We start from the raw sequence: 19008 nt of genomic DNA, 5'->3' as shown, positions 1-19008 counted from the left end.
ACGATGGTTTCGGGAAACACCGACTCGTTGAACTATGTTGATAACGACGGAACTTGCGAACATAGGTGGCTAACGATGCTTTTGGGAAACGCACCCCAGAGCGTTACTGACAGACTGTGAAGAGAGGTGCTGCAACAATGTCAAATATGTGGAAATTAAGGCATTTTTTTAAATCGATCATGAAATCGTATTTCCATGATACGTAGACACCAAAAACAAAATCATGCATTTCAAAATGGTCGTAATAGCTCGCCTTTAAATATTATTCGAGGTCATTATGAGTCTGTTTTCTGAATCAAATGTAGTTTAAGAACCAATCAATGAGAAAACCGATTTATGATTTTTAATCCCATCATTAAATTATTATTTTTTTTATCAACTGGTGTTCTGATTTATGAATTTATTTTGATGTGTAATGTTATTTTTTGAAGTAAATATGCAATCCTAGCCTTTTATATCTCAATGATTAAATGACTGCATTAGCTTTCCGTTATTTCACCCCATATAGCAGATTTAGTTTTGAAATCTAATAAACTAATCACAAAAATAAGAGCATTCAATATTTAGTTGTTTATGCAGCAGCTGTGTATATTATAGTTTTGGTTTTGCTTATGAATCTGAGATTGACAACAGGTTTCAAACATATATTTCAAACAAGTATTTAAATGTCTGTGTTGATTGTTGAATGGCTGTTATTTTTATTGTTTATTTTTTTTAGACCAGAATATCACGGAGATTAACAGAGACTGGTAATGGTTTGAAGATCTTTCTTAAAAGGAAATGAAGGGCCAACATTGGCCATTAAATAACATGTAAATCATTAGTAAATCTTCTACTTACTCTGGATCAAAGTGTTTGCAAGCATCCCTCATATTGCTGACCACTGGTAGTTGAACTGGATTTCCGCAATACTCAGGCAAATAGAGGCACTTCAGAAAAACAAGTTTACATTAAGTTATGTTTGCTTTTCATTGCTGGGTGTTCGATAAGCACCAGAAACCGAAAAAAAACACACTTGGTGGCATCTTTTAAAAAATGCTTGAAATCTGACATTTAAACTTTTGCAAAAAAGTGAGTCAAACAGAAGGCTTTTGCTTTTCTGGTTATATTTTTTAAATGGCACATGTGGTGTGGATTCATTCCAAAAAAACACAACTGAAGAATGACTGGATGCGAAGCTGACTGGACTGACTTCAGTCATGTGAGTTTTATCACCAAGGACATGGTCAAAGTTTAAAAGCACCCCTGCTTCCCCAAACCAAACTTTAATTTGAACACCCACTCGAATTGCACAGTTATGTTTATATTGGCACTCAAAGATGGTTCACCGGTGTCATTTATGTAACAGAAGTCGGAATGTCGTCAAGACTAAAGTACAGCCTATATATATATATATATATACACAACAAACCAAACTCTACCACCTTCTATCTGCATATTGTCTTTGATTCAGGAGTTCAGGTTATTGCTGTTCAGCATGCAGCTCTTGGTTACAGCGGCTGTTCTTGGGCTCCTGGTAATGGGCTCATGGGCACAGGGGCTGATGCCCACTTTCAGCTTTCCTCCCTGTGATTCCCCGGAGGCTGAAGCAGCGGCTCTGGTGGCACAGGATTTCCTCAACGCTCAGAACACCCACGGTTACAAATATGCCCTGAATCAAATTGATCAAATCAAGATCCTCTCCAAGGTAAGACAATGGATGATCATGATCCACTGAGCTTTTTTAAGAATAAGAGACCTGTGCAGTTCCATGATATTTTCGGAAATGTTTAACATAAATATTTATTTGTTGCACGCTTGGGATGTCAATATCATCAATCCACACATTACAGGTATCAATAGGATTTTAAGATTTAAAAGTCTCTTTGTAGCCAGGTCACGCAGACACGTATCTTCTGGAGTTGGACTTGCTGGAAACTACATGTCACGTCTTGGATCCAACACCAGTGAGCCTGTGTCCAGTCAGACAAAAGCATACTGTGGTGAGATCTGTTCAGTTAACTTTATTGTAAATATGTTGTATACTGCATTTATCTAAAAGGACCTGGTCCTCGTCTAGGCTATAGAGGCAGATTGTGATTTTGCCCTGACAAATACAACTCAAGGTCTGTCTGTTGTGGCATTCAAGTGTAAAACCGAAACAGGTAAGAGGACACACACACACACACACACAAAAAAAAATCATTGTTAAAACAAAAGCTGTTACCCTTTGTTTTTGTTGTTGTATCTAGAATCAGAGGAAAAATGCCTAGGCTGCCCTAGCCTCGTTCCATTTAATGACACAGATGGCCTCCAACTCATTCAAAACTCTTTAGATAGTTTCAATAAAAACAATACACTAAGCACTAAGTTTTCACTCCTTGAAATTGGACGAATGGCATCCCAGGTAATGTAAATGGAATATTAGAAATTATTATTGGAAAATAAAGCTCCCTATAGATAATATGCTACTGTTTTCTACTTTTTTCAGATTGTCAGCGGTGGACCCAAATATTTTGCAGAATATGCCATTATTGGGACTAACTGCACGAGTTATGATGATGATATATGCTTCCCTCAGAATCACACTGTTGCTGTAAGAATATTTAAATATCTTGAGTGAGAGAGAGTTTGGCTAGTGTTCAGCTGGCAGGTGTAAATGTTTGTATTAAAAGTCAACATGAAGCCAGAAATGACCCTTTTAACCTAACACACCTTCCTGATCTATTGTGCATAAGACATTGGTGCTCCACCTTTGAAGCGACTTTACTTTTCAGATGATTTCACCAAGCCCTCTTTTCAAATCCCACTCAGTCCAACTGCCTGGCTCTATTCTTCATGCCCTCTTTTCATGATCCAGTCAAATCCCACAGATAAAAGTCTCGTCCTACATTTCTTTCTTGTTGAATATCCTGTTTTGCTCAGAAATCACATCAGATTACTGAAGCAAAATGGGTTGAACAGTCTTTCATGTTGACTTCAAAGTGTCTAATCCATATTTGTGGCTATTTTTAGATTCATGGCCTCTGTCTAGCTGAAGGTTCTGCCAATCTGAATGATGTTGACTGCAAAATCATCAGCCCAGTAAATACCTCTTCATTTTACACTCTTCAGTTCAATGGCTGCCTTTAATCTAATGTTATTTTTGTATAATTGAGACTTTTTAATAACGTGTATATATATATATATATATAATTTTAGTTAAAGTTTTAGAGAAGCATTTTTCTTGTAGACATGACAAATGATTAGGACAAGTTAAATGAATGCAAACAAAGATGTTAAAATGTAATCTTGAAAAAAAAAGTGTGAAGTGTGTAATTTATGTTCCATGTGTGACACCAAAACATAAAATCGGTTTCACTTACTCCCCCCGTCCCCCTGAAGCAGAGACTAGAGGAATTTAAATAGACCTATTTTCTTTTTCATGACAGACCCAAACTGTTGACCCGGTGAGCAATGCCACAGTGCGAATCCAAAAACTTCTGCATGCACACACCTTTGGACCCATCCAGCACCCCACCATCCATGACCTCAGACATCACAAGCTGACAGCACTTCATGACCCTGCGGCAAGCGGCTTGCTCTCTGCAGAATCTGCTGAATCAGCTGAGGTAGTGGTGGCTGTGCCGCCAAAGGAAGCTCCTGTTGTAAAGAGGGAGGTTTCTGCACCAGAAGGGCCAGCAGTAGATGCAGCAGTAGTGCCCACATTAGATGCAACAATGCCAAAAATCCTCCTCCCTCCGATCTGTCCAGGAAAAAAGAAACATTTCTGACTTGTTCCCATTTCATGAACCAACCCATAAAGTAGTCATCCTTTGAATTTGATCAAAACCTTTCATCAAAGATATACATGACTTTTGAACAATACCCGTTCTTGTCTTAGGATAACTTTGATAAACGTTTTTGATCCACTTCAAATGTTGACTACTGTAGATAAGATTAAGTCACACTTGTTTTGGTCTCCAGACTTGTCCTGTTGAGTTCTGAGATTGCCACCAAACTTAAACGGTACATGTATAAACAAAACTAGCCTTCTTGTTAAGAAAAACAATTCAAGGATATTCCTGTTATTCTGTGGTGCTGTAATAAAATGTTTACCTTGACAAGATGTCATTAAATATCGATGACAATGACCTAAGTGGGACAGAGATTCTCTGTTTGTTATAAATGCTGCATTTCCAAAGTGCTTCACATTTTTGATAAAGAGTCTTATCTTGAGTTTGTATGGTGTAAGGTTTCTCATTGTTTGGGAGTTAAAATTACCAGTCATTTTACAATGAAACAGCTGAACACTGTAGGGCAAGTGGAAGTATGTACAAGTAATGATTCTTTCTATAACTAGCTCACCTGTTGACTTGATCAAATCAAGTTTACTTTTGGATTTCTGTAATGGTGGCATGGACACAGGATATTATTTTATATATATAAACTCTGCTGGAAAGGGATTCTGCATGAACTGGATTAGACAGCCCACCCACCCAACAAACACTTCTTGTTCCAAGTGCTAAATTATCTGCAGTCTGTATACTATTGTGACTGCATTTAGCACAAATCAAGTGAACATGATAAAAAACTCAACTTATTTGTAAGAACCAGCAGAATATAAACTTGTGTAAAAGACAAACTAGATTACCCTAATCAATAAAGACTCAAATGAACTCCATACAAATTGTACATTTAACTAAACCGGCAATGCAGGACAGACATTCTTTAAAGAAAAACCAATAACAGTTTTGTCACTTAAACAGTTTTATTAGTTAGTGTTGTTTCCAGCTCTCCGAATTCCTTGGTCTACTGTGGATGGATGCCTTATAACCCTTAAAATATAATGTGTTAAAAAAAAAAAGTATATTTTATATACACACACCTTCAACAGTAGTTATGCTGTAACATTTTGTTCACAGAACTGATTCACTTACCATCTAAGTGATCGTTGGAGAGTAATGCATCCTGGTTAGATTGAACAGCAGGAACCCAATATGTGCCCCTAAAAACAGGAACCACAGATTCTCCACTTTGAGAGTTATACTGCTGAGGGTTCATTACTGGAAGATTATCACCACTAGTTTGCTCTGGTTGAGGTGGCGTGGTTGATGGCTCAAATGATTTGTGATTATTGGATGGCTGAGGAAATGACATCTGGCTGAATGAGTCTTTTGTTGGAGAGTCAGATATTGGGACCTTAGCATTTGAATAAGTAGCTTGATACCAGGGATTCATATGCACATTTTTGCCATGAACTGTAGGTTTTGAAGAAATGTCAGATTGGACCATTTTCTCAAAAAAGGGAACATTATTTGGAGCAACTAACATTGGCTGCGTGTGATGTCCCCATGGGGGAACATACTGTTCCCTCTCAGCCTGGTAAACTGCAGGTTTTGGGCTTTGGTTTGAATAGAGAACAGACTCAGCAACTGGTCCATTTTGTAAGCGTCCAGAAGGCAACTTAGAAGGTCCCAAATGGTGTCGAACAGGAGCAACATTTGCAGGTTTCACTGTAGACCATGAAGAGCCAGTATGTGACTCCAACTTCCTAAAAATGGAGGGACTCATAATAGGTCCTGTCAAAAGCTCTGAAGTATGAGGGACATGGATACCCTTAACTGTGGGATTCTCTGCCAAATATTGCATTGCTGTACTATCTGAAGCTGGTGGTACAATTGCACCTAGTGAAGAAAGTGGGCCATAATTATAACCCATGCCATGAACAAGAGGAAGTGGGGTTGAACCTGCAGATATAAAGGGAGATGACAGTTCTTGGCCTGTAACTTTAGTCCGACTAGAAATGTCAAAACTAGACAGAGGACAACCAAAATAGTGATGGTTGTGGTGGTGGTAGGATATTGAAGGTGGGCCAGGGCAGAAAGTTGGACAGTGAAAAGAACATGCATGTGACAAACAATTTGGAGTGAGGCAAGCATTTATGGGGGCAGGGGTGTAAACAACTTCAGGAAATTTGGGGAGTGAAGGGGTAGGATCAGGGCTTGGGGCAAAATCAAACTCTAGGCTCTTAGAAGGACCCTTAACTGATGTGTTTAATCTGGAAGCAACAGCTCCAGAAGTGGAAACTGTATTATTCGGGAGGATTTTTATAGGAACAGGAGGCATTAGCTGTGGCCCTGTCCTTCTTGTAGGGGCAGGTGGTGGTGGAGACTCTGGTTTTGGTGGAACATGTGGTTTAGAGGGTCTTGGGTGGTTTTGGGAATAAGGCCAGTATGGGTCTAGTGGAAAAACTGTTGCGGAGGGATCATCAAATCCAGGTTTTCCAGGATATAAAGGATACACCAAGTTTCTGGGAGGAAACATAGGTGCCAATTGCACAGGAGGGACAATGGGCATTGTAAACGTCAACTTATCTTGAGGACTGCTTGTGGGTTTTAGTAGGGGAGCGAGAGGGATTTTAGGAGCCTTGACAGGAGGCAACAAAGGTTCTCTTGGATATGGCAAAGCTGCATTTAGGCTGGGGACAGGGGTGAGACCCAAGCTGGGCTTAGGGATCCAAGGGTACCAAGTTTGAGGAGGTTTTATGTAAACTGGTGCTTGTGGCTGCTGGGTGATAGCAGTTGGGAGACCCATCATTATGGGATCTTGAGGAACAACCTCTGGTGGTATGTTTGGAGGAAAATGTAGAAAAGGGTAATTAGGAGGAACAGGTTTAAAATTTGGCTGGCCTGGGATGTAATAAGGAAGGGGAGGAGTAGGCAACTTCTGAACTGTTGAACTTGTGGAGGTCGTTAAACTTGGATCCCTTTTTGGCTGAGTGGTTTTAATGGTAGTAGTAATGGTGGTGGGAGGGACTGTTGATGTAACGAGAGCCTGGGGCATAAAGGTCAGTGTGTAATTTTTAGGTGCAAGATCAGGCAGACTCATAGGAAGATTAAATGACAATGCTGGACAGGACAGATTAAACTCGCTCTCCATTGCCATGCTGAGCGTGAACATCCCATCCTGTAAAAGGCAGCAGATTAGTTTATTCAAGATGAGAAACTGGCTGAAATTAGTCAAATGTGAAATACTGTATATTGCATACCTTTGGCTCAGTGCATGGCATGTACGGGGCATGGATGACCACACTTTCTGCATGTGACACTAAGCTGTATCCACATCTAGCTGACGCTTTCAGTAGAGGCTCCCACTCATTCATTACTAAGTTTAAACAATTAACAAAATTTAGACATGTAACACTCAAATAAACCTATGCAAACAAACATGGACCTGTTTGTTACCTTTGATCTTCAGGTTCTCAGAGACTCCTTTATTCAGTTTCACAATCATGCCATTCGTGTAGCAGGAGACAGTTGGAGCTCTCTGTGCCGAGGTTGGTGAGGAACAAGACATTTTCACAGGCAAGCCAAACCAAAGTAAGGGAAGAACAAACGTGTCTCTCTGAAAAGAACAAGGAATAAGGTCAGAAGGGATAATAAAAGCTATGATTCTATTTACATTGAAATCTAAATGCAAACCTCATGTGATACGTAACATCCATCGTTTGGTATAATGAAAACAAAGTCTCTCCATGTTCTCAGAAATCTATGACCACATTCTGAGGGCAACTGTGACAATGGAAGTGGTGGATTGCTTCCTACAAACAGATAAAAATACATTTTTGGGAAGCAAAAAACTAAAATTTGAAGCCTTAAACAAGTGTCAATGGAGAGGCAAACCTCGATCAATAAGAAAGCTGGATCCAAAAGAGGCCTCTCGTCCATGAACGGTCAGTTTCATCAAATCTCCACCACAATCTACTTGGGGTTTCATATCAAGTAGCCTTTCTACTGTTGGAGTATACAGGGTGTTCAGACCATAAACCTGTCCCCAAAGAGGTTGCAACTTCATCCCGCCTTTTGACAAAAGATACAAACGGTAAACTGGAAGACAAGTCCAACTTTAACACCATGCAAACAAAAACTAAATGCTTTTGCATGGAGGTGCAATAAATAACCCCAACAGACCCAGCAACCATTGGAATGGACATCACTTTTTTGGTTAAACCTATAGCCTAAGATTTTAAAGTTTTTTTTTTAATATGATACTGCCTGGTCACTGATTGGTCCCTGATCAAACAATCACAACAAAAGTATGGCCATAACTTAATCTGATTGAAATTCAGGCATCACATAAGACATGCATGGCTAACCACCAAGACAGGAGGTAGAGGAGCTCCTTTACCTTCTTCGATTTATAATAATCTTAATTGTATCAAGTGATATTCAAAGTAATTTGAAGATCTTTCAGAGCTGTGGAACATTGACATCATCGCAATGGACAAAATTACTAATATTATTAATATGATTTTATGTTTTCAATTTTGTGACCATCAAATATCATTCAGCTTTTCATTAGTTTTAGTGAAAAACCGCAAAAACGAATGTGAAATGAATTTTATGTTATGCACACAATCATTTATCTATCAAAACCAGCAAACACACAGAAACACTCAGACATGCACACATACTCAGAAGCACCTACTGCATTCAACAAAAATAAGTTCTTTGAGACTTGATCCTATCATTGACCTTTTTTCTACATTTTTATTACATTGCCCATTCTTACAGTAGCCTGTGTTCTTTTCAATGTTCAATGCTAGTTCATACACGGTTTAAACTTTCGTTCATAAGTATTTTAAGGTTAAAAGATGACTTTATTGATTCAGTTGCTGAATGCATAAACTGTTAAGATTAGTATTTCAAGTTATTCATCACTTTTTCTGATCATTCATAACTACGTTTTTATGTAACTGACTTAAAGCAGATTGGTCTAATTTGAAACCAAAAATTAAGACTGATGCCCTTTGACTAATTGCAAGTTGGTCATACTAGTACTAAAAACTTAGTACTATCATAATGGCTGTTTACAACTGGCCTCTGGGTGTCAATTGTCTAATAGGCCTAATAATGGAGTTTGCACAAATCTGGTTTTAAAGACTCATTTATAGGCTACATTTTTGTTTTGCTCAGTGAGAAAAAAAAAAGAAAAAAAGTCCAGACTGGATGACTAAGCTTCAAAGTCATGGACTAAAATTCTTGTTAAATATTCGCTAAACATCTATTCTGTATTTTTAGTGATTTAAATCCTCCTTTCAAATGCATTTAATTAGTCCCGGTTACATCGTTTAGCCTACCTGGATCATCTGACTGGTATGCATTGTCATCGGCTCGACCGAGATCGAGATCCGAAGAATAACGGTCACCACCATCACCATGAGACTTTGGAGCTTGGTCTTTCCAAACGAGAAGGCGTCCAACTGGTTCTCCAGATTTCGGCTTCTCGTCTCCTCGATCAAATGACTCCTTCGTCCGTGCATTATTGTGAAAAGAGCCCAGTGAAAAAGGTTTCTTTACCTCATTAAATACCACAAAACCACTAACTTTAATAAAGCTAAGCCAAATAAACAGAAAAAACTTCAGGATCGGTTTCCCTTTAAACGCCATTCGACATAATTTTGCGCGCACACTCCGCGGTACACCACTGTAGTGTGTCGCAAAAACGCGTCTTTTTTTCAAGCACCGGAAATATATAAAATCTTATGTCTACAATTAGTGCACATCCAACACCTGTTAGGCACCCTAGACTAGAGAGAGAAATTAAGGGTTGTGGATGAGTATCACATGTTAAGTAGGCAAGGCAACGTCGTTCCAGGAGAGCCGACGTGCAGAGTTATGCTCCGATCAAACACACCTGAACAAGCTAATCAATATCTTCAGGAGGCAGGTGAGTTTTTTTCAGGGTTGGAGCCAAACTCTGCAGGACTGACGTTGCCTACCCCTGGTCTAAGCTTAAGTGTGAATTATATGTGTGTGTGAGTAGGCACATTTACTAGTTATACTCTGCCAGTCCTAGATGGCATGTCAAATTCTATGTAGCCAACATGTACATAGGCTATTGCAACTCTTCACATCAGACAAGCTAATTCTGGAAATAAAATTAAACCAAGGCCGGCATGATTCCACAGAGAGCGCTTTGATTAAGTCAGTATTAGTTCAATTAGGACACTGTAAACCATTTCTAACCTCCCCAACTCAAATTTTTCTAGTGACTGTGGTCACATATACATTTTTCAACTGGCTCAAGTGAAATTCTGTAAATGTAATTCTACAAAATTTCAATTGGGCCAATTGAAAAATTTAGATGCGACAAGGCACTAGAAAATGTTGAGTTGGGGAGGTTAGACATTTTTTTACAGTGGACATTTTAAGGGATGGTTCACCTAAAATTGAAAACATAAAATAAAAAAAACTCACCCTCATGTTATTCCAAACTTGTATGAATTTCTTTCCTTTGCTGAACACAAATGAAGATATTTTGAAGAATGCGGGCAACCAAACAGGCCCAAGGACCCCTTAACTTCCATTGTATGGAGAAACAAAATCTATGGAAGTCAATGGGGCCCTTCATACATACAATCCTTCAAAATATCTTTTGTGTTCAGCAGAATAAATACATGCAGGTTTGGAACAACTTGAGGGAGAGTAAATAATGAAATTAGTTTTTTTTGGGTGAACTATCCCTTTAGTATCTTTTATAAACCTGCCTTAGCAAAAACATTACTGGTGTGAATCTTGAGACAAAACAAGGGTTTATTTTAAGATGTGTCAGTGCAAGATGCTTTCAGTTAAAACGTGCATTTTAGTCTGGGACTAGGCTTAAGCCTGGTCTGCGAAACCGTAGGAACACCTGTATGTTTGTGATTATAGCGACCTCTTCAGGCTTATCCATGTCAAATACAAACCAATGAGGCATAGTATATTTTTCCTTCAAGTGCTCACTTTAATATCGACATAGTTCACATATTGAATAGAAAATCTTAAGAGAGAAAGGAAAAAATAAATCAAGCAGGAAACCCCTTTTCCGACACCTACCATGCACTACACCGTCTTTGGTAGACTTCATTTTCGACATATTTATAAAAAGATGCTTGAAGACAAACACATGAACAAAATTAAATTTCTGGTTGGAATAGGTTTATTTGATCTGTCTGTAAACAAGGTGGTTAAATCATGGCATTTGTTTTCTTTCCTTTCACGCAAATTGAGTTGAGCTGGTCAGATGTAAGAAGGGAGAGAATTGGACAATTGTTTTTTTTTGTTTTGTTTTTTTAAATCTGTACATTTTCCACAAGCCCTGGAGTTTGAATTTATGCCAAATATCCCAAAGGTGCCACTAAAGAATAGACTCCTCACAAGGCAGCAGTTAAAATCCATCTCACAGTAGCAACAGATCAGATCTACATTATGGCACAGGATACACAGCTTTATTTAACAAGTTTCCACAATACAACTGACTTCGACTAGTGGTCTTTTTCCAACTAATACCACCATATCCCAGAAAAGGTTAGTGTACACAGTTTACTTCAGTATATATTTTTTTTGTCTATTTAATGAAGCATTTGTACCGTGCTATGACAGTTTGATACATCGCAATTAAGTAGTGTACAAGGCAATGACTTCCAAATGGTTTCATTCTTGAAAATAACAGATTAAAAGTCAAAAATGTTTAAGAATTTTGAAGTGACATGTTAACAATAAGACTGCCATTTCATCTATTCAAGACATTCATGAGAGAAATTCTCAGGTAGTTATCATACACTTGATTTTTATTTCAAACTGTTAAGCCAGTAATAGTGTTTAATAGAAATGAGCTTGTGTTACATTGTGTACTTGGTGTTGAAAATTTAGTGTTATAAAGTCAGCAACAGATGAAGCTAGCAGTCATCCTTCACAACAACAGTTTGGAGCAATTCTGTTAATCCCTTCGGATGCAACACAAAATTGGTCCTATTGGAGAACCCAAAGTGAAATGGACAGAACCAGGAGGTACATTGGGATGGCAGCACTTTTTGTCTTAAAAAAAAAAAAAAAAGAAACAAAAAAAGTACAAACATAAAAGAAAAAACATTTTACAGGAGCTGGCAAACAACAATTATAAGTGCCTGAGCTATTGTAGCGATGGAATGTCCATACAGAGTCCGGGATGCAAAGGCTCTTGGGGAACAATTTAACCCAAACCTTGTAAATGCTGATCTGCCACCACACTCAAAATATTCCAACATTAGACCAATGACTTACAAGACCACATCCAAATACAACAGCAAAAGCATTTGATATAAGGTATTAAAACTAAAGAAGGTACAGCTGGGGCGAGGGTGGTGCGGTTCACAAGGGCAGGGGCAGAGGTGCTTATTCAGGATCAAACCGATAAAATAAAATAGAAAGTGTTCTGTGACTGGTGAACTTCATTCTCAAAGCTGAGACACGGTGGTGTAGTAAGTTATTGGAAAAACGATGATATAGACCTAAAAGATATGCATGCACTTTCTTCATCCTGGACATGCTGTATACAAGGAAGACCATGAGAGCTCAGCAAGGACTCAAAGCACTCGAGAAGCAATCTATCTTAAGCTGGTTCATTAGCAGTGCCTAAGGAAACAAAATTGGACAATGTAGTGACTTAATTTACTTGTGAATTTACACAAATTCTGGGCAGTCCAATTCTTCAATTCTTCATTTTACAAGCTATGGTATGTACAGTAGTGTTTGTGACTGAACCTTCATAAAACCAACATGCTTGATTTACTGTGGCACAAAAAAGATGTCAGAATTTGGAAAACTAAAGAACATGGAGCATTAAACAAGAGGAAAACTTCATAAAAAAAAAAAATGGACAGATAGATTTGGAGAGAGACAACAATGCATCTACTAACTGTTTCTGGTAGTGTTGTCAAGTTGACAAAAGGGGGCGAGGATGAGGGTAGGGGTGGGTGTGTAGTGTGGTGCGGTGTATTAAAGTGAGCTGCTGTGTGGATGGATGGGAAGGGGCTGCTTTAGTATCCAACTTTCCTCAGGTACTCAGCCATGCTAAATGCTTTCTTGTTGAGCGATCCTCCGTGGGTACCTTCCTTTCCCATGACTACAACCAACACTGGAGTACATAAGGAAAGAAAAAAAGACGACAAATGAACAAAACTGAAAAAAAAAGAAAAAAAAAAAAAGAAAAAAAAAAGTCTTTCCCCCCCGATGACACGGGGACATTATAGGATATAATCACCATTCTTCCCATGATTGCTATTAAATTTTTTCAAGACATTAACTGCTTGAAGGAGAAAGCTTAACAGCAAACTTCTTTCTTCTTTCTGTCCCTCAAGTGAAACTAAACAAGCTTAATTACATTAGAACCCTGAATCCCTCAAGTATTTTGCCATTGAGTATGCCTTCTTATTCAATCCGCCTCCATGGACCCCTTCTTTGCCCATTACAAGAACCAAGACTGAAAGAGAAGAAATAGAGAAGGGGAAAGTTGAGAAGTGCAGTGGTTAAGGGAAAAAAAAAGGGAACATTATGAAACAGAGGAGAAAGAGAATCACAATAGCAATCAGAAGTGTTTGCATGCACATGCGTTTCACCATTGAAAGCAACCAAGTACAGGAAAGTGATTCAGAGTATTTGATAAGAAGGTCTGAAGCTTGTTGCTTGAGCTGTGTAGTGACACATTTTAGCGTACAGGAAAGAGGAAATAGGAAGAGGAATTTGACGCTGCCACATTCCAAAGGACCTTCGACCCCCCCTCCACTCCACACCCCCTAAAGCCCTTTGAAAAGGAGTTACCTTGCCAAGATATCTCTCAGAGACTTTCATGGGATCACATCTGCACATTTATACATTTTGTCTATTGGACATGCTAAACACACTGGGCTTAAAGGGTTTAAAATGTTTAATTCTGTCTTCATTTACTCACCCTCGAGCTGTTCCAAACCTGTATGAGTTTGTTTCTTCTGCTGAACACAAATGAAGATATTATGAAGAATGTTGGTAACCAGACAGTTGATGGACCCCATTGACTTCCATAGTATTTTTTCCCCCCATGATGGGGTCCATCAACTGTTTGGTTACTGACATTCTTCATAATATCTTCATTTGTGTTCAGCAGAAGAAAAACTCACAGATTTGGAACAACTTCAGGGATTTTAATATTTGGATGAACTATCCTTTTAACACTAGCAATCCAACCTTTACCTCTAGGATTGTGCAAATAATCAGCATCTATGAGACTCAACTTGCACCCTGATGATTTATCTAATATAGGCAGAGATAAAAGGGTGTGGAGGGGTGATTACTGCATAACCAGATGATTGATAGCCCAGTACCAAATTCATTAAACAGTGACAAGGAGAAAGTAAATCTCAAACGCGGTTTAAGAAAACTGTTAGATCAAGAAAAGCTTGTACATGCACAGCGCTGAAATCCAGCTCTTGGGTGTGTGTGTTTTGTTTTATCAGAAAAGGAGAGGTAGGGGACAGAAGACTGCACTGGTTTGAAACCATACCTTCCATGTCTGTTTTTCTTATATTCAAAAAGAGGACCACAAAGGCAGACTGTATGAGTGGGCACATCTTAGCATTAAGGGTCATTCATTTTAAAATTGCTATGGAAAACTTGTAGTACTTTTTATTGAAATAAATCAATGAATATTGTAGGGAATTAGATACAGCTTGTTTCCCAGGGATAATCTACACTAATACTTTGAGACATGAAGGTTCTACACAAGAACCCTAATAAAAAGGCAATCATTAATAAAAGAGCCTGTCAGGGATGATCCTAACATATCTGTGGGCTAAATTAAACATTTGACATGTATAGTTTACCTTTGCCAGCTCTGCCTATGGAAACATTGTATGTCGGCTCTCCATTATGACTCTTTGTCCTGATGTCCATTGTCCAGTCCCCTTCCAGTGGAAGACTGTCTCTGATCACAGAGCACTTCTTTTTCCCTAAAGTCAGCCCACTGGTGAAGAAGCCCTCTCGGTCTTTGCCAACAATGACATCGATTTCATCAGGCTGAAAAATGAAGCGTGAAAAAAAAAAGAAGATTTTTAAAAAGTCGTCTCTTCAATTAAGATTTAGTATCATACAGGTTTACACTCTCCGCTGTAAATAATTAAAATAGGGACTGTACTTTAAGGGAACCTTGGGGAAAACCTGATTGGATCATTTGATCTTCCAGCATAGCATGTGAGTGAAGCCAATCTGACCCACTCTAGGAGATTAATAAATGCAGTTTAGGTTTAACCACTTTTTTTATGACAATAGTATAATTCCAGTTCTAATACTAACAGTGAGATGCGGGGAAAAGTGAGTATTCACAGGCGACAGGACGCCATCTTTGTGTTCCTGTAGGGGAAAAAAACTTGAAGCACAGGCGCCACTGTCTGAACTTCCTCCTCTCATGGCCTAAGACTGCAGCTTATCTCAAGACTGATCAGACAAAGTCCGATCCCTGAATGAATCCCGGGCTTATTACCGATCTAGCGAGGGGATCTCTGCACATAAAGGGCCTAAAAAATAGAAAAATCAAATGCACAACGCCTGGATATGGTAGAAATCGATAATGCTGAATAATGCAAAAGGAAATGTGTGATTTAATCAGAGCCAGACCCGTTTACTTCCAATAACACTCTTCAAAAATGCAAAGGAAGCGTGCTAGATGGGTTCGGCTGCGCAGCGGTTACACTTTAACTAGGTTCTTTAGATAAGCATAAAGTGGTTCATTGTGATATGAGTAATGAAGACTAGAGGCCGTGGCCACAGCCCTGTGCCTTCATCTGGGCCTCGACCCATTCAGTAGAAACACATCACTTCTTTCCCGCTCTTTCAATTTTAAGAGAAAAAAAAATGAGGTTGAAGTGTACCGTTGCCGTTTTGCTAATGCTAAACACGATAACAACAGCTCGTTTTATTGTAAAATATGCTTGAAATGGTTAGCTCGCGCTAGGCACGAGACCGGCTCCCCGTGCACGCGTGCTAAAGCTGACTAGCTTGCTAACACCCGAATCCGTCCGCTCGCCCTAACACAAAAATTACCGTCCAAATTAAATCAAAACGAAGTGTTAACCTCACAGCGGGTGCTAATCTAGCAAAAACTTACCGTTATACCGCTAAAAGTACCCCCCTCTGACGATGCCCAAACATATTTGGCGTCCGTGTAGCCAACAATGGCGGCATCCTGGCAGCTGCCATCGGCCATCAGGTTATCCACGTAGCTTTGCCAAGACATTTTTCTGTGTTTTGAAAGGATATATAGGACGTACTACACCCACTGGAGTGGATTTAACGCTACACGTGCTGAAGGACTAGCGAGGGTCGTGCGGATGGAGGGTTTTGGCGTCTCCTGTGCTGTCCGGCTCGTTGGCTTGTATGAAATCTCAGCTCGGGCAGGAAAGAAAGCCGACGGACTGAGACAGCGCCTGGGTGTAGTCCCGTGCTATATCCCTCCGCGCAGACGACTCACCACCGCCACTGCGACGCTGCACGAAAATAGGCCCCCTCTGATGTGGTCGCGTCAGCTCAATCTGACTTATCACGATTTAATTACTTTCACAACGCTTGGTTTTTAACAGAAAATGTCTAAATGTATTATTTCCCACCCCCTTTATGGCTCATGAATTAGTTACCATATCTGTCCACTCCACATGAAGTTTTCTGATATCAGGAACGTCTCTAGTTCACCCCAAAATACAACTTTTGTCATAATTTAGGCTATTCGCCCTAATGAAATTTTTTGAAGAATGATGGTGACAAATCAGTTTTGATTAGCCTACCAATGACTTCTAATTCTGGTTAACTAAAACTAAAACCATAAAAACATTTCCGTTACTACAATAGTAACAACCTTAAACTTATTATTATTTTTTTTATCTAGTTGCCAATGCAACATTTCTTATTTTCCTTTAGTTAAACTTGAAAATAAAATGGCAAAAATATTAAAACTTTAAATTAAAATATATCATTATTTCACAATATTAATAAAAAGCATAATAATATCTCAATGACACTAAAATAACATGAGGGTAAAATACACTGTATTCCACTGAATTTCCACAGAAGAAAGATTTTCATTTTTGGGTGAAATATCTCTTTAAGTCACATAAGTTTATGTGAAGTAATTGTCACTTTGAAAAAGGGATTTTGTTTTATCACCCCTAGTAAAAGCCGATTTAGTTTCACCTTTGAATATTTATTTTTACATATGGCAAATGTTAAATATCATATCATCAAATTAATATTTACTCAGAATGTAAACAGCAAGCTATCATTTAACAGATATTTAGCTATATAGCTAAAGAAACATTTCTTGCTTTAATAACTCCAATTAAATAAACGGTGTTATATGGCAAGTACAAATAGTGCTCATGTTACACCCCACCCCACAACAACAGTGAGGTATAATGGTATAATAGGTAGGGTGGGTTGTTGTAACACCAGGGCCTTGGTCAAAAAACAGCGATGAAGGGGACCGGAACGCAGTTTCCTTCAGTGAAGGCAATAAACTACAGGAGACACTGGCTCCCCTGTGTAACACTAGGAAACATATGTTTTGTACATTCATTTATGGTGTCATTAAATGTATAGGCTACTTATTTTGTTAATCACATTAGATTGTTTTGAATACCAACCCTGTCTTCCTTCAACTCCAGCCCATTTCATTGTAACCATTTTGAAAGAAAAAAGGAAGCCTTTTATTTTTTAAATGGCAAACTTACTAAACAATGAGCTAACATGGGATAATGATTCAAAGACCAACAGACAGTCACATTTACAACCGTGTCAAACATCAGCCAGCCCAATTTTGTAACATTTTTGTTGGTCCGGTGTGGAGAAAGTAGTTCTAAAACCTTGACCATTAGGTCTGCTATGATATTTCTCCATTTTTATACATCGTGTTTGTGAGATATATCAAGACTCTGCTGATTCAGATGAAATGAGCTGTGGCAATATGTTTGCAAACTAAATTAAATGTAAATCCCAAAATTATTTTGTTTGCCTAGTCCATTGACTTCTACAGTCATCTCAGCAGCTGGGTTACATCCATTGTCATTAATGTCAGGACAGATCGTGTGGCAAACAATGACACAAGACACACAACAAAACCATGACATTTACAGGCCAGTCATTGGGGAGGCACACCCATGACTACGGTTATGTTATCTCAGCTAATTTTATTTGACAAAGCCAAGAAATATTCTTCTAATCACCTGTCACTCCCCTAAATCCAACAGACAACTTAAGATAAAACATAGTAAAACATAAAAAGTTTGTTGCATTATTTGGATTAGGGCCTATAGCTTTTAAAGGACTATAGCTTTTAAACATGACTAAAAAAGTGGTTGAAGAGAATACAATAGGCCTATACACAATAACGACCAAATTGATTTTGCTACACTCTTTGTGGAACACAATTTTCCAAAACGTTTAACTACAGCTTTAAGAACTGAATATAAAATAAATGTGTGAAAAATCCACCAGAGGGGTGTCTCCTCCTCACTGCCGAACTAAAGCACTTCCGGCTTTTCCTCAAAGTAGGTTAATGGTCGTGTGAATTTACTGTGTGTTATTTCTATATTGCACTTGGCATGTAGAAAACGCAATTATTATATATTTTGAACCGAAAAGAAAGATAAAACACCGCCAATAACAGAGGATTCCAGAAGGTTCAAACTAATCAGAAGTGTGTGTGTGTAGAATGCAATTGCTCCCTCTACTGGTCATAGCTGATATTCTACACACAATGCCACTCAATAAGTATAATAAAAACCCATTCATCAATTTGATAACAGCACTGTACAATTGCAGCAGGAAGAGTGGAAATAGTTTCAGAATGAATATACAGAAGAATATATGCATTTGATAGAACAACTGAACATCACTTTGCGACTGAGAGTCTGTGGTCACACACTAAAGCCTTTAAACTGGGTTCACTGTTCTGTCTTAAATTAGAATATTTTTTGTGTGATTTTTGATTTTTTTACCCCTAAAATTTTGGCATATTTTTGTTATAGCTTCTAGATGAATGAACACAATAAAAACAATGAATTCAAGCAAGAATCAACTATAACAGTCAGTTTTTCCCCCCTCATAAATGCCAGGAATGTCAAAATGTGTTTTATGTGTTGTAATTTTATATAGTAGCCTATATGAATTTAAAATATAATAGTTTATTTCATAACAGGCTCCCATTGTAACTTAACTTAGCCTACAG

The 19008-nt window shown here is 38.5% G+C and overlaps 3 protein-coding genes across 5 annotated transcripts; 1 reads left to right on the top strand and 2 right to left on the bottom strand.

The window, feature by feature from the left end:
* Positions 1-1332: 1332 nt before the first annotated feature.
* ahsg2 (alpha-2-HS-glycoprotein 2) lies at positions 1333-4641 on the top strand. The gene is made up of 7 exons (XM_081373648.1): positions 1333-1687; positions 1872-1982; positions 2060-2144; positions 2232-2386; positions 2471-2575; positions 2995-3063; positions 3411-4641. The coding sequence occupies exons 1-7, from the start codon at positions 1478-1480 to the stop codon at positions 3750-3752; spliced, it is 1077 nt and encodes a 358-aa protein (XP_081229774.1). The 5' UTR covers positions 1333-1477; the 3' UTR covers positions 3753-4641.
* Positions 4642-4714: 73 nt separating this feature from the next.
* On the bottom strand, positions 4715-9524 carry LOC308695337 (uncharacterized protein). The gene is made up of 7 exons (XM_081373456.1): positions 9101-9524; positions 7644-7820; positions 7443-7561; positions 7206-7365; positions 7010-7125; positions 4899-6927; positions 4715-4796 (listed from the first exon to the last, which is right to left on the bottom strand). The coding sequence occupies exons 1-7, from the start codon at positions 9408-9410 to the stop codon at positions 4789-4791; spliced, it is 2919 nt and encodes a 972-aa protein (XP_081229582.1). The 5' UTR covers positions 9411-9524; the 3' UTR covers positions 4715-4788.
* A 1199-nt stretch (positions 9525-10723) lies between these two features.
* Positions 10724-16355, bottom strand: pfn2a (profilin 2a). Of its 3 annotated transcripts, none has more exons than XM_081374001.1 (4): positions 15898-16355; positions 14618-14810; positions 12680-12897; positions 10724-12395 (listed from the first exon to the last, which is right to left on the bottom strand). In XM_081374001.1, the coding sequence occupies exons 1-3, from the start codon at positions 16024-16026 to the stop codon at positions 12800-12802; spliced, it is 420 nt and encodes a 139-aa protein (XP_081230127.1). In that variant the 5' UTR covers positions 16027-16355; the 3' UTR covers positions 10724-12395; positions 12680-12799. The 3 variants fall into 3 exon arrangements, with proteins under 3 accessions (XP_081230127.1, XP_081230126.1, XP_081230128.1); XM_081374000.1 differs by having other exon boundaries at positions 12812-12897; positions 15898-16333; XM_081374002.1 differs by lacking the exons at positions 10724-12395; positions 12680-12897 and adding an exon at positions 13011-13242 and having other exon boundaries at positions 15898-16302.
* Between the last annotated feature and the right edge of the window lie 2653 nt (positions 16356-19008).

This window comes from Scardinius erythrophthalmus (genome assembly GCF_964197995.2).
Source record: "Scardinius erythrophthalmus genome assembly, chromosome: 9".
NCBI classification, from domain to species: Eukaryota; Metazoa; Chordata; class Actinopteri; order Cypriniformes; family Leuciscidae; genus Scardinius; species Scardinius erythrophthalmus.
This window is presented reverse-complemented; position numbering and strand designations above follow the sequence as displayed.